We start from the raw sequence: 16,131 nt of genomic DNA, 5'->3' as shown, positions 1-16,131 counted from the left end.
AGAATCTCAGGTTCTTCATCTATAAGGGAATTAGGTAACACTCTGATCCTTCTTGTCTGTTTAAACTCATTATATGTTTCTATAATGACAAATAGCTTACAGTTTAACAAAAGGAAAAATAATTTGTTGGAAATCAGTCTTAGCTGTCCTCTGCTTGTACAAGGAACTATTAGTGTTGAAAACAAAACATAAATAGTAAAAATAATAAACTGTTTTCAATTAATTTATTTTAGAAAATCAAAGGTTTACAATTGGTGCCTTAAGGCAAGATTTCATGAATTCAACAAGTTAGTAATACAGACTTTCAAAAACCTTTATAGATTTAGTCCAAAGTAGAAAATTATTTTTTTGCCCACTCTTGGACTCAGACACATTCAGAAAAAATATATATTTATAAAAATAAAATGGCAAACCTAATCCACCAATTAATTGATAGTCTTAATATCCCACACTGGTTTATTTGAACAACGTCTGCATAATAAGAATAGCTCAGTAGTTTTCCCTGTACTACCTCCATATCACATGAAGCAATGATGAAAATATGTAAATTGCTTTTTAGCAAACCCAAACCAAAAAAGCCCCTGAAGCAAAACACAAATAACATCCACAAAAATCCACTAAACAAAAATAATATAGTTGTTTAACTACTCACATAGTTTCCATCAACCTCTAGACATTTGGCTCTTAATGCTATTTCTAAGTCAGATACCCGGGAAGCACTAGGGGAGAGGAAGAAAATAAAACTTCAGGTCTAATACACCTCAAACAAGTTTCAGATAAAGTAGCTAGAGAAATATTAATGTGTATGATGAAGAAAACAAAAAGGATTGCAAGCTATAATAGGATGCAAAGCTTGATAAACACACATACTTTCTTTCCCCTACATATAATATTGTGGGAGCACTAGATTCAGCAACAGCAAGCCATCGAGGATCCTGAATTGTTAGGATTTAGAAATAGAATTTTATTGCAACTGAAAGAAAAGGCAAAACTCCAACTTACTCAAGGATATTCTCATTAATATCGTAAGATGGCTCACCAGTGAATTAGGATATCTACATTCTACTACTAGATTCATTAGGAAATTAACTTTATTTGGGAGCAGTATTTCCTGAAATTAAAATTGCATTCCTAGTTAAGTGCAGATACCAAATTAAAGGGAAAAGCCTACTAGTGAACAAAAATTTTAAATTTGTTTTGTGAGAAGTCTGATAATAACCTAAAGTAGAAACAAATAAAAAGCAAAATTCTAATGCAAAAAGAAAGAAAATTGTGCACTTACAAACCACGTACACATTTGTTTCCTAACAGACACACTTTGGAAACACGAACAGAATTTGGGGCAACATAGCTGTGAAAAAGGTAACAGAGAACTAAGGCATTAACTCATCGACAGGCAAATCTCAGAATACCAAGATGGCTGGACTTCCGCTTGAGATATGCTGAGCTTTCACTTTTCTTTCTTTCTCTACTCATGTCTTTCATCTGTAAGTGATGCCTGACAAAGGCCAAAGATGTGCAGATAATGGACATCTGATAATGATAAACATGAAGAAGAAAACCGTGACATGTTCTATAATTTTCTACTGTCCCTGGTGGAGCCTGGCTTTACCTTCCTTACTGGATTAGACTCCAGTGAGGCACTGTCCTCACCGAAGCTTTTTTCACTGCTGCAAAACAAGCCTGACCACTGGGAACATTAGTATTTATCCTCCAAAAGAACCCCTCATTACTCTCCGGAGAGGAATCTACTTGTTAAATTAATGGCATTTGATTATGATATGCTACAAGAGCACATGGATACGACGAAACAATTGCTAGTAACTTCTCAGTACTCAGATACCAGTTTCAGTTCAGCTGTGATCAGCGTGGCATCAGAGACAACCAGCAGCTGCCTTGAGGACCAAAGTCCAAACACCTTCAGGATCAGGACCATGAGTTGCATATTTTTAAAGTGATTAACCATTTCAGTCTTTAATGAAAACCATTCTAGGGGCGCCTGGGTGGCTCAGCGGGCTAAGCCTCTGCCTTCAGCTCAGGTCATGGTCTCAGGGTCCTGGGATCGAGCCCCGCGTCTGGCTCTCTGCTTGGCGGAGAGCCTGTTTCTCCCTCTCTCTCTGTCTGCCTCTCTGCCTACTTGTGCTCTCTCTCTCTGTGTCAAATAAATAAATAAAATCTTAAAAAAAATAAAAAATAAAAACCATTCTAATCATCACCCAAACAATGGTCATCTAGTAAAAATCCTAAACTTAGCTCAAATGTAGGGCTTAAAAAATAATCTGTAATAAATACACCATAATGTTGCTTAAAACAATGCCAATTTTTATCCCTTACTCAGGACAGAATTCCTGTGTTAAATCCTTATGAAGAAGAGAGGTCACTGGCTGAAGTGGGAGTCAGAACTGACTGGACAGAGAAGGTAACTGGCAGATCTCTTAGGTCACTGGGTTCTCATAAATTTTGTTGACAGGCTGATTATGTCACTCATTACTCATTATGAACATACACATGCCCATAATATTACATAATAGACATATGTCAATAAATTTTATCTATGTATATGTAAATATATTGTGCGTGTGTGTGTGTGTGTATATACACACAGATACACACATATCATAAATTACCACAAAGTCACCATAAACAAAAGGTCTGATATATATTACTTTTTAAAAAGTAGTAGGAGCTTTTTCTCAAAGAGAATTTTTACAAGAAATTCCAATATAAAACAGAGACCCTCCCCTTCCTACAGCAATCACTGAAACACCTGATAAGCATGTCCCAGGGCATGGTTTAAAATCAGTGTTCCAATCAAATCCATTTATTTTGCAAAGATTAGACATAAGACTATTTTTTCCCACTGTACAGACCTATATGAAATTTTCATAATGTAACTGAGTATAAAGTTAAAAAGGAACATTTCCTCTCCTTTAAAGTAGTAACTAAAAATAAAATTGCTATGCTATATAAAACCAAATTACTTTTAAGTCATAATCTTAATTTCATCCATGGAAAAAGTTGTTTGTTCTCCTTAAAGTGCCTAAATTTTCAAGATTTAATTTTGCCCATGTAAATCTCATCTAAAACACGAGGAGAATGAATGGTGGGGGGTGAAGGTATTGCTTTTCTTTATCAAACATGTATCTTCTACCTGACTGACCAATTTAAATATTCTGCCCGAGAATCTTAATTGTGTCACAGAATATTCAGATAGAGAAACATGCAAAAGAACTGATCTGCTATAACATCTATAAGGTGAATTCTGATGGGGTGTCTGGATTTTTTTTCAGGATGAACATTTCATCTCTTTGCTCCAAACATTTCCCTGCTTATGAAGGACTACTTTAACCCATGCAAGTTGATATTAGCAAAATACAAATAACATATTCTCTTTTGTAAAGATCATGATTAAATGTCTAAATTCAATAAATAGGCTCTTTAATAATTTGAAATGCTATCAAATAGTCTATACTAGCAAAGTCTCAATCTTTCTTCTTTTCTAATACATCTTTGGGTCCTTGCACTGTAGGCACTAGGGCGTCTCCACTCCTTGGCTCCTGTTCTTTGCTTTCTTCTGTTGGTTCTTGGCTTTCACTTTCACTTCTGGACACTTCGTATCGCTCTTCGATGTAGCCTCCGTCTGTGTCAGCTGTGTAGATGCCGTAGCACATGATACTGATGACGCCCAGCGGGAGGCCAAAGAGAAAGCAGCCCATAAGCGGAGAGCTCTTGAAGATAGACTGTGGGAAGATAATCACAACTCAGTTCTCCTCCTATGTACTCCGGGATAAAATACATCAACGATTTAAAACCCTCTGCAAATTTCCTCTTGCTACCACTCAACTTGCTTTTATTTTATTTTATTTTTTTTTCAACTTGCTTTTAGTTCCAAGGAATCAATGTCAATATTTCTGCAGCACTACATGTTAAAGACACTGTAAGAGGCAGAAATTTTACACGCGCGCGTGTGTGTGTGTGTGTGTGTGTGTGTAACCAGGTACCTGCAGCAGCAAAAGGCACCGGATATTTTATAAGCTCACATCAATCTATTAGCCACAAAGGTCTCTGGCAACTATGTGCCAACAGCTCTGGAGCTGTATTCTGGACTCCAGGAATCTGCCCATTCTGCCCATTGAGAAGGCTGGTCATTTACCGTAAAGATGGGATATACCCGTTCCTCCACATGACATTTTAAATATTTTTTACTTGCTGGTTAGCAGTAAAGCCACGTTAACTTAATAATCTCCCTCAGTTTATACACAATCTCCTTAGTTCTCAGAAAAGTAAAAGCAATTTTGCTGTACAGGTTTTTCAACTCTCCTATCCTCTATAGCTTATGACTGTAACTCGAGAGCTACGCAGGCACACTCAGAGGAGGGCAAGGTCACTTTGGACCGAGGTAACGGAAGAAGCCTTCCCGGAATACGGGTGTTCTGAGGCCGACATCTGAGCAGCAGTAAGCAGGAGGCGGTGTGAGCACCAGGGACGCTTCCGCAACACTCAACAAACAGTGAGACCACGGGACACGGAGAGCGCATTCTCACAGGTGTCACCGGAAAAGGGAAGGTCCGTGATCAGCGTGGACTAGTTTAGTCGTCTTCATTGTGTAGTGGTGCACGACTGAACGGGAGGCGGGGTAACAGCAAGTGAAGAGACCACGTGGAAGTTAGAGCAGCAGCGAGACACGGTGTCGTAAGAGCCGATTCGGAGGATTTCTACTTTTGACGACTGCTTTTGGCCTTAACGAAACATCCCTGGAGACAGTAGCTCAAGAACGAAAGTTGTCTAAAGCTCAAACAAATTTAGGAATGCCTGTGCTGTGAAGCTGACTGAGCGCTGAAGCGGATTCAGATCCGGTGACTGAAAAGGGCAGGAGAAGAGAGTCTGGAAAACACTCTGAAGTCATGTCACCGAGGTAACGATTCTGAATGCCAGTTAACTCACCAATCACACAGAAATGAGTCATTAGAGAAACTTAATTTCCACCTGAAGAATATATTTTCTTAATATAGCTACAGACTAGTTCTTATCTTTCAAATTAAAGATGCATTTTTACGTAATCCTTGAAATTTCAGATTTTGCCTTCATTAGACATAAAGCAAATATACACCGACCTATTCTCAATTATCAGTGACACTAAGCAGACTGTCCCAACTCACCACAATAGTAGATTTGGCATCGAATACTATTCTTTTCAGTCTCTGCAAAATGCTGTCACCTCCTTGGGCCTTAAGTTTAACAGGAAAAAACAAAAACAAAAAACAATTAAATTGTTATTTAAGTACCATGACTTCATTTTTCTGTTCTGTAATGTTACGACTGCAGGTCAAGGGTTGACCCTACGAGATTACGACAAGCACTTGAAAGAGCCATGCAGTACGGTATTTACTGTTTTTTTCTGCCTCAGCTTCATCTGCTTTCTTGTGGGAACACACTGTGATGCTCTTCTGACTCAGTCTCCCCGCCATGCTCCAAGCAGCCTGGCTGAGGCTGACCCAGCAGCCCGGTCTGCCTCACTTCCAGGGTTCAGGTGAGCCTGTTAAACTGAGGTTGCTACAGGTATCTTTGCTATTGTGTCTCCCTAAGAATGAAGCCCCCACACCCCACACCTACCTCATCTGAAAGTGCTGAAAGGCAGAGAAAAATTCCTGATGAAAATCGATCAAATCTCTGCATTTGGCCATCCCTGAAGTCTGGCTCATTACTCGAATTTCCATACTATGTGAGGCTGTCTTTGTTATCCGACAGTTTGAATTGGATTTCGCTAACTTATACATAGAGGAGTTCTCCCTCATAGAGGTGAGTTTCATTTCAACAAGTATTATTTTCACAAATATGAAATGCCCACTCAGCGATTGTTCCCAAAAAGAAATGCTTGTTAGCCTGTGAGTCAACTTTCAAATAAAGTTTGTAAAGCCTGAACAAAACTTTCATAGAAACCTAGAAGTCACATTTTTTTTTTCTATTTTATTCTAGTCTGTTGAAGTAAGATGCTTGCTGGTCAGTGTGCTGAAGTAACTTCATGGCCCTGTAATGTGGGCTGCAACCCACAGCCTGAATTACCCTGCAGTAAGATTTATAGAAAAAATGGAAAATTCAGACTGTCCATTCAGATTTCTTTTTTAAATTTAAATTCAATTAGCCAACACACAGTACATCACTAGTTTTGGATGGATATAATGTTCAATGATTCATTAGTTGCATCTAACACCCAGTGCTCATCTCATCATGTGCTCTCCTTAATACCCACCCCCCAGTTACCCCATCACCCGCTCCCCGCCTTCTGTAACCCTGTTTGTTTCTGGGAGTCAAGAGTCTCTCATGGTTTTCCTCCCTCTGATTTCTTCCCGTTCAGTTTTCCCTCCCTTCCCCTGTGGTTCTCTGCGCTATTTCTTATGTTCCACATATGAGTGAAACCATATGGTAATTGTCTTTCTCTGCCTGACTTATTTCACTGAGCATCAAACCTTCCAGTTCCATCCACGGTGATCTAAACGGTAGGTATTTATCCTTTCTCCATTCATTATTTCTGAGAAATATTTTATATGACTGGATTTGGAACTCTCCACCGAAGCTCTGATCCTCAGTACATTTTAGTCTTATTCACAGGTTTTCTTAGAGAAGCAATCTGAAGAACTTAATCCCAATTAGACTCCTGAACCCAGAAAGGTTAAGGGCCAGGAAGGTTTAATACTGGGATAGCTCTGAACCCTGCAGACCTCTGAGCGTCCACAGCCCAACTCCAAACGGCAACAGCACCTCCCACTCACTGTGACAACCCAAACCGTCTTCCACATAACCGTAAAAAAGAGGCATTTCCACCCACGAGCAGCTTCTTCCGCAGAAGAACCTTCTATGTGTCTGAGAATGTGGCTCTGTGATGTGAGAGAAGCCAGGTGGGGAGGACTGCCCCTCACCCCAGGGGATGACTCTTCCTTTCAGAATCCGAGGAAAAGAAGAGAGCTTGCTTCTCCTCGACCTCCTCCTTTCAGGAAGTCCCTCTGAATCGGAAGCGAAGGACTCACCTCTACTGTGCCATCCAAGATGTTATTAATGAACCGCACCATATCCTCAGCATTTCTGATCTGTCTGTCCAGTAAAAAGTATTGCTGGTTTGAAGTATTCAGTACAACCACGGTCGGGACTTGCAATTCACTGAAAACAGAAAAACAAAGAAATCAAAATACACCTTAAACACAGAGATAACAAATAATCTGATATTCATTTATATTATGTGTAAGTAACTATAATCACAAAAGGAGGAAGCTGTATGAATAGCTTTGCCTCCCTAGGCGTACATGAAGGAAATTTCAAATTGTGCATTAAAAAAAAATAGCTAAATTATGACAAATATTTTAGGGCGTCTGGGTGGCTCAGTCGATTAAAAGCATTTGACTCTTGAATTCAGCTTAGGTCATGATCTCAGGGTCGTGAGACCGAGCCCCGTACTGGCACCACGCTCAGGGGTGACATTGCTTGAGAGTTTCTCCCTCTGCCCCTCCTCCCACTCTCCCACTTGTTTTCTTAGGGGGAAAATGAAAGGAAACATTCCAATATATAATATTGGACAGCTGAGTATTTGTGATTAAGCTAAAACTTATTATGCACGAAGTACCAGTTTCTGGGCAATCTTATTCCTTGCCATCCAGATCCCACCAGGTTTGGTCACACACAACCCAGTCCAGTCAAGGGGCACTGAGGACACGAGACAGGAAGGAGCAGGGTCGCTGGAGTCACACTGCTGGGTTCAAGCCTGGGGCTTTCCCACAATCCATTTTTTAAGCCTAATGCTTTTCACGTATCAATGGGTAAGAGGTGAGTAGTGGGAGGGTTGTAAAAATTATGTGAGAAAACTCAAGTTAAATATTCAGCACATTACCCTGCGTTCAGTAAATACTATTCCAAATTCTCTGAACTACTATCCCCCTACATATCCCGCCGCATCCTCAGGAAGTGCTTCACTGATCCACAAACATCAGTTTGCAAACAGAAAATGTTACTAGTGGGTGCCATTTCACTGAAATCATTTTTCTCCTTTTGAGGATAGGTTGTTGCATAATCATAAAAGGAGGAAGGTGCTTGATTCTGTATGGCATCTGCACATGGGTTTGTGGTTATTGGTATGTCTCTATGAAAATTATGCAAAAGTACAAAACTTTACAGTAGAAGCAATTCACACCACAGTATAATGGCCACACAAGTAACGTGGCTCTGACTCTCTACCCTCACCACACAATCCCCTTTTCCCAGTTAGGCAAAACACACTCATGTGACCCTGATGTTGGGCGCAGCCACGTGACTTGGCCAAGGGGAAGGTTAACAGAGGCTTGAAGAGTGTGTGCATGGACAGGCTTGTCTTCCTGAGTTTCCGTGATGGCCACACAACTCCCCCCCAGGAAATAGCCTGCCAGGGTCAGGACATGCAAGACTGTGCAGACCTGAACCTCAGAACCTCAGTGGCAGTTTGGAGCCACATGTGTCTGTGCCCAGTCACCGTCAGCCAAGCCCAGGTACGTGAGAGAGAGCACATATCACAGCTTGAAGTCACAGGGTATCAGGCTAGTTGATCACCTGCTATTATTAGGCAATAGTTAGCTGACCGTAGAATTAAAAAAAAAAAAAAAAAAATCTTAGCTTCACTCTTGCTTCATAAAATATACATAAGACAACTTTCTGATTTATAGCAGTTTAGTTATTAGTTGTAATAATGCATAAGTAGCAAAAAGTTCTATTCTAACAGAATGGATCAGAACTTAGCCTGCCTATGAACACATGTATTATAAAAAAAAGTTAAATACACAGTGGAACTAGAAACTATCTGTTGTGAAATAATTCAATTTGAATAATTTGATCTGAATTGAGTATCATTTCATCCTATTCCCTCTTAATTACATTCACAAAAACCCCAAACAAAACAATTTAACAGATTTAGGGTCTGACCATACCCTACTTATTTTGAGACAATGTAAAACATAGTCAGTGCTGGTGTGTAACTATCTTACATGGTATCATGTATTTGTCCTAAGTTAAAAATACTTGGGTAGGGGCACCTGGGTGGCTCAGTGGGTTAAAGCCTCTGCCTTCGGCTCGGGTCATCATCCCAGGGTCCTGGGGTCGAGCCCTGCATTGGGCTCTCTGCTCAGCGGGGAGCCTGCTTCCTCCTCTCTCTCTGCCTGCCTCTCTGCCTACTTGTGATCTCTGTCTGTTCTGCCAAATAAATAAATAAAATCTTTAAAAAAAAATAATAATAATACTTGGGCATCCATACCTATTAAATTCCACTAATTTCTCTGACAATATTAATGTCACAGAAGAGCTTTGGAGTGAGTGAGATGTGGACTTGAGAACTGGATCTCTTTAACTTACTTGTTGGGCCTCCTTTGGCATATTATTTAACTTCCTTGAGATTCTTCTAAATTTCAATTTCCTCATCTATATAAAATGGAAATAATAATAGTACTTACACCTTACTGAGTTATTGTAAAACTTAAAAAATACCTATTGAACCACTCAGTACAGTGCCAGTCACAGAACTAAGTGCTCAATAAGGACTTTCAATTATTATTACATAACCATCATCGTGCGCTTCCTCTTATTTTGAAAAAGGAAAAAAACACAAGATATGAATAAAAAACAACACAACGCAACAAGGTGTTGTTAGTAGAGATTATTGTTCTCAGAACACAACTGTAGCTCAAAATTTCTGCTATCTCACAACTCACATTAATAATCATACTTTTGAAGGAATATCCATTCATCTGTACACATTCTGAGTATTACCCTGAATCAAGGAATTGCTTATTGGACCCAAATTGCTTTAGCCTCTTACAAACAATGTTTTATTGAATATTGGCTTGCCTCGAAGAACATTATAGGAAATGGTTCTGTCAAAGTCCCTACTATATATACTGTAAAAATCCCTATCAAAAATACATTTCAAAAAAATATATATATTTCTACTATAGAGTGTCCCCTTCTATGAGTTTCTATAGCATAACAATTTCTCTTAGCTTTCTACAAGGTCTGCCATACTCCTTATAACCCAAAGTTATTTTATAGGCTATGGGAAATGTACAAATAATGTTTTTCTACTTTGTTTTGAGTATTAAAAATTCAGGGCCAAAATTTTCAAGTAACTTTAGTAATTATCTATAAATGATAAATACCTAAAATGACACAGATCCTTTACTTTATTTTCCTTTGTCTTGATTTCTTCATTGTATATTATATCTGGTACTTTATATCACTAGTAGAAAGTCTCACATTCTTATTGGAATAAGAGGGATAATAAATAAAAATGAATAAAAGTAACACTAATTTATAACTTTAGGCTTTCAACTGAAAATTCTGAATGTTATTTTGGGTTGTGAGTTTCATTTTTATTTCCCCAGTGTTCTTACTTGTAAAATGGAGTAATACACTGAAACATGAATGAAGGCAACTGCTACCCCTTTGCTACTGAGCAAAGCTGGAGAATACCAAAACACAGTATCATGGTAACTTGAACTGGAACCTCGACACTGCTGGACAAGGTCACTTATCTCCAGTAAGTTTTCCTCATCTTCACTTCAGGGGCTGGTTTTCAGGTCCACGCCCTCCAGAGCTCCATTCTCCTACCAGCTCTTGTGTGTGCTCCGATGCCCTGCCTGAAATAATGTCTCCGCATTCTTCTTCCGTGTAACTTCATTACTGCCTCCTCTGACAAGCATCTTCTGATCCCTTCCGCCTTTGTGTGTACTGGGGTGTGGGTGGGAGCCTGTATGTTTCCAGAACCCCATACTATAAAGACCTTTTCGTACAGGTTTGCAAATACTATGTTGTCTTACCCAGCAGACTACAAACATTTGGAGACAGGGACTCTACTCATTTTCTGGATCAAGAGTACCAAACATAGTGTGTGACATACAGTAAATACTATGTCTACTGCACAGAGTAGCTTCTTATCTGAAATTAATTTACTCTAAGTATGATGTTTTCTAGTAACAACTTTTTGAAGTGGCAAATGAGATTTTTATGTCATAAACATAACTGATGGAATTATTTTAGAATTGTGTGTTTTCTCTGTAACGTTATTTTTACTCTGTTAAAATAAATTCTTCTAGTACAGCAGCCAATTCTTGAATGTAAAAACTTCCTACTTAATTTACCTTTACTCACGGAAACTGAACTTAAGGTAAGGTGTGCATTAAACAGAATCTACAAGATTTTTAATTTTTGAATGCTGTCTTCTTTCCAAAATACATGGAATTTAGAGATAAATTTTTAACATGGAACTGAGAGATACATTTTTTTAATATAGAGCAATATCAAAGTTCAGTGAGTTTCCAATTTAGATTTAAAAACTAAAGTACAATACTTGATGGGAGAATATCTGCATCAGCATAGATGAAAAATTCACTTTTTCCCCAGCCAGTAATGCTTTTAAAAGTGTCTCAGAAACAGAAATTTTAAAACTGACAAAATTGAGAGCAAAATCACTCAGTCATTTAGAACTTTACTTACTCCATCAGCAAGGTATTTATATAGTCATTTCCATCCATATGGCCAAACTGAAAATCCCTAACCAACAACAATAACCAAAAGAAAAAGAGAGAAAGCAGTATTAGGTACAAAACGAGGTAAATGCGTATGAAGAACTGAACGTCAGGGCTGGAGCATGTAAACACTGTAAACACTTAACATACAACTCACATAAAATAAATGCAGAAAAGAGTATGACTTCTACAGGCTTCTGAGATAAAATACATATGAGTACGAGTAAATAAATTTAAGATATTTGTACTCTATATATTTAAAATGTAGGTCAATATAATCATTTCTAACTAAAATATGTTTAAGAAAAATAACCCACTTCGTTTACCAAAGGATTTATAAGAAGATGCTCATACTATGTAACAGGCAAAATATAAATATAAATATCACTGATCAATCATTAGAAGACTCAGAATAAAAAGGGAATAATTAAATAATATAACAAATTTATAGGCTGTCTGTTATGGCAGCAAGAAACAGAATGATTGGGCACAAAGCAACAAGATCACTTATTTTTTATATTCAGTTACTGTCTGAGTTCCTGTTATAATCATCATTTGTCTATATCTAACTTGTGATTGTTCACTTGACTTTATCTCAAATGTATGAGTACTTACGTATATTTCCTAACAACAAATGTATCCCAAATCCCATCAAGAAGCAAGTATGATACAAGTTATAAAGTTTTTTTTCACTTGTATGACAGAGCAAGTCCAAACAATTCATACTGAAATACAAAACACTGTAATTCATTTCAGTATCTTGATTTAAAGCATAAAACAGTTCCACTTTTGCTGTACTATACTACAAAATATAGTTAAGCAAAAATAAAGGAATCTTCTTGAACGCAAGCACCTACCTGTGGAATTGGTCTCTGTAATCTCTAGCAACTTCCTGAATAATTGACTTTAATCTGTGAAAGAATACATGAATATGTCATCTCTTCACTTCAAAAATATATTATCATTTTTCAATTGTAATATCTGCTGCCTTATCTAATATTGTGGGGAAAGTAAGACACTAGATCACGTTTATCTGAAGCCACGTAAAGTCTGTAAAGTTAGATGGTATGTGAAGCTTAAAACTATTTCAAGACACTATACCTGGTATGTTCAATTGATGTATTTTTCTCATCAATAACTGCAATAGCCACAAGCTTTCCTGAAATTAAGAATGACATATCTAAATTCAATAGCCCTCATCATACAAACTTTTCAATTATTATTGTAGCTGTGAACTGGGAATTAGTAAATAGTTTCTAGAATTTAATTCCGATTATGCTACATGTTACGCACAGCAGAATGAATCAATGAATCAGTCAACTGGAAGTGAGAGGTTCCCTCCCACCTCCCATCCCCCAAATGTAAATAATAGTAAATATTTAACAGTTTATATACTAAATTGTATTGTTTTCACAGTACCCACAAACTGACTAAAATGAGTACTTTGTCAAAATCTAAGACATTAAGAAATAAAAGAAATTTATTATTAATTGATAAAAGGAATTTATTATTAGTTACTGTAACTCTAAAAGAATGACAAATAACAAGAGAAGGATTTTTACATGCTTTTCCCTCCAGTACCACGGGTCAAGTCACTACTTGCCTGTACTAATACACAAAACGAAACGGACTCAAATTTAGCCCTAAGCACAACATAAATCACACTCGTCTGGAACATCCTCTAGCGACAGCTGACACAGTAGCCAGAGCACTGGTACTGGAGTCAGAAGACCAGACGCTGCAGCGGGGCGTGCGGGCCCCGTTCTAGGCCGGCCGGGAGACACCTGCGAAGCACCATTCCTAGCTGAGGGCTGGCCCCGGGGAGTGATGCGCCCACAGACACGGCTCTGAGCTGGTGGGAAGCGCAGTCTAGCGGGGAAGACAACAGAGACATCCAAAGATCATTTACAACACAGCAAAAATGAACGGTTAACCAGGAGAAGAGCCGTGAAGGTGTTCGGAAAGAGACTAGCGTGAACGTCGGCAGGCCGAGCGCCTGCCTAGAAGACTTGCTGAGAAAGCGATACTCGGTCTGACGATGAGCATAAATTAACTGCACACTTCCAGGTATAAAGACGCGCTGATGCAAGGTGCACGGCCTCCTAAGAGACGTCAGCGCGGCTGGAGAAGGGAGAGTGAGGGACGAGCCGAGGGAGAGGAGAAGGGGACGGAGGCGCGGTCAGAGGATGCAGGGACCGCGGTCGCCAGGACTTCCAAGAAAGACGAGACTGTCCGCAAGCACCGAGCGCCTGGACGTCTGCGCTTGTGGGCCGAGGGGCCAGGTGGGACAGTGGGCAGGAGCAGAGCTGCAGCAGCACAACCAAACAAGGGCCATGAGGTTGGATACAAAAAAGGAACATTCCATAGCCAGCTTCTTTCCAAACTCATCTGGGAGAAGACACTAGCCGCACAGGGCCCGAGCTGCCTGTTTTAATTACCTCAAGGTCATGCCGTCTCCTATGACTACTGAACTGAGAGCAAAACTACTGTATTCCTAGATTGTTCCCCCTTTCCCTTCACAGGAGTCTGAAAGAATCCAAAAGTAAACCCACAATCTCTGACAGCATCCACAGCAACGTCGAGTGCTAACACACGCCTCCCTCTGCAAGGGTGAACAGAGACGGACACGTCACCAGACACAGAACATGAATAAGCAGGCTCAGGAGCCAGAGCAAATATCCGAAGAGTTTGAAAACACCGTGAGAACCTATTAGAACATTTCTAATTTGTATTCTTAATCGGACTCAAAAGAAGGAAATCACGAAGAGGAGAAGCTACGCACAGTACTTCTCATATAAAAAAATTGAACCTTGAGTACAATTTTCCCATTTTATTAAATCTAAACCTGTATTTCAATCCCCCTTATCACGAAGTTGTGCATGAAAACAATGTGGCAATAATATCCGTGGTTTCTCTAATTCATTATAAATTTACAAAATACTTCCTCCTAAAACTTTACATGGTAACTTCTTATAATCGTGGCAGTTTGCATCTACTTGAGACCCTCCATTCACAGCTTCTTACAGCTTTCATCTTTGCATCTATAAATGTATTTACTTCGCTTGTCATTTTCAATCTTGTGACTTGAAGAACCACACCAGTGTGGCGCCCACATTTTCCTCACAAGTAAAAGCGGGTTTCAAAGGTCGTGATGAGGTGTATTCCAACTCCTACTACAAAATCAGCCCCCAATACAACTTCCTTGTTATTTTTTCTCATCTCCTTATTATCCAGCCTCTGCTTTTCCTGTTGCTATCAGTTCTAACTAGTAAACCTTTCCTAACTAACTCATCTTTGTTCCCCATACAAATGTTGCTTCTTTGCTAAAATTAATCTATATTCTCATGAAGAAGAAATGGCATTCAAGTCTTAAAAAGGAAGGAAATTATGAAAGAGAGTTTAAAATTCATTTCCTACAGAATCAGATTTAAGAAATCAATTAAGGAAAATTCTGCAGAGTGATGGAGAGTTGTATATACGCTTGTTACCAGTGTCTCCAAGTTCATACAAGAGGAAGCCATCCATAGTAAGGTAGTTCTGAAACCTCTCCCTGTTGATCCAAGATGACAGATCACCATCCTCGTACTCTTAAAAATAAAAAAAGTTAATAAGTTATATGTAAATAAGAGTTTTAAATGTTTATAAAGTTCTAATCTGGCAAAATGTATAAAATGCCTTGACACAGAATCATAATCTTAAATTCATAAATTTCATTTTTAGGAATCTATTCTAAGCAAACAATGAGACATACAAAAGCATTAATGGACAAAGAAATTCCTCACTACAGCATCATTTAAAAAAAAAAGCAAAAAATAAGGAAATAAAAATAAAGGAAATAAGTGAAATACCTTAAACAGGAAATAATTTAAATAATTATGGAACAGATTGAGGAAGACCATTTATAGTTTTTGGAAAATTAATAAGTGGTAAAGCAGGTTGTAAAACATTATTACAATATAACTGTAACTTTGAAAGTCAAACTGACAGCATGATTAAATGAAGGCATATACTCCTAACTAAGTGGTTATCCTGGGTTGATAGTTACCCTGGAACGATGGTAATTAAGAGTAACTTTTTATTACAATTTCTTTGCTGTTTTCTATTTTCTGACATTTCTATCTCAGTTTACAACTCTTTCTCATATGTAAAACACAACACACATATGAAGTCATAGTACTTTAGCCTTTTTCCAACACTGAAAAATTCCCCTGCTAAGCAGACAGAAAACATCTGTAATATCAAGACATACTATGTCCTGATTAGAAATATAATGCTTAAGTAACTGTAAACAACTATTATAACTGCATGAAAGAAGCTGATTTAAAAGCCTACCAATATGTTTGGCTGAAGACTGGATTTTAATGATTTCATGAAAGATATGCTTTTTCTGTCACTTGCATTGCTAAACAAAACATTTTCAAGTTATCAAACCTATAAAATAAGTGCCATAACACAAATCTGAAAGTATTTATGGGTTTGGACTTACAAATTAGAAAAATAAACATAAAGCTAGGAGTTGAGTCCTGGGGCCACAATCTCCACTTCAGGTCAAAAGCCAACGTTTTAAGATTGTTCAAAGTGATATACATGAAACTCA

General features: G+C 38.3%; 1 protein-coding gene across 1 annotated transcript in view; it reads right to left on the bottom strand.

Moving 5' to 3' along the window:
• Positions 1-206: 206 nt before the first annotated feature.
• The window catches only part of TMX3 (thioredoxin related transmembrane protein 3), a gene marked incomplete at its 5' end in the record, with an annotated part of 44,281 nt that continues 28,356 nt past the window's right edge, over positions 207-16,131 (bottom strand). Inside the window, 7 exon segments of the mRNA XM_080821086.1 lie at positions 207-3,740; positions 5,160-5,228; positions 7,026-7,155; positions 11,503-11,559; positions 12,392-12,445; positions 12,636-12,693; positions 15,023-15,121. Of these exon segments, the coding sequence (XP_080677212.1) occupies positions 3,483-3,740; positions 5,160-5,228; positions 7,026-7,155; positions 11,503-11,559; positions 12,392-12,445; positions 12,636-12,693; positions 15,023-15,121 (725 nt within the window). The 3' untranslated portion in view covers positions 207-3,482.

This window comes from Martes martes (assembly GCF_963455335.1).
Source record: "Martes martes genome assembly, chromosome: 13".
Classification (NCBI taxonomy): Eukaryota; Metazoa; Chordata; class Mammalia; order Carnivora; family Mustelidae; genus Martes; species Martes martes.
Note: the sequence above shows the minus strand (reverse complement) of the source record. Positions and strands in the feature narration are given on the sequence as shown.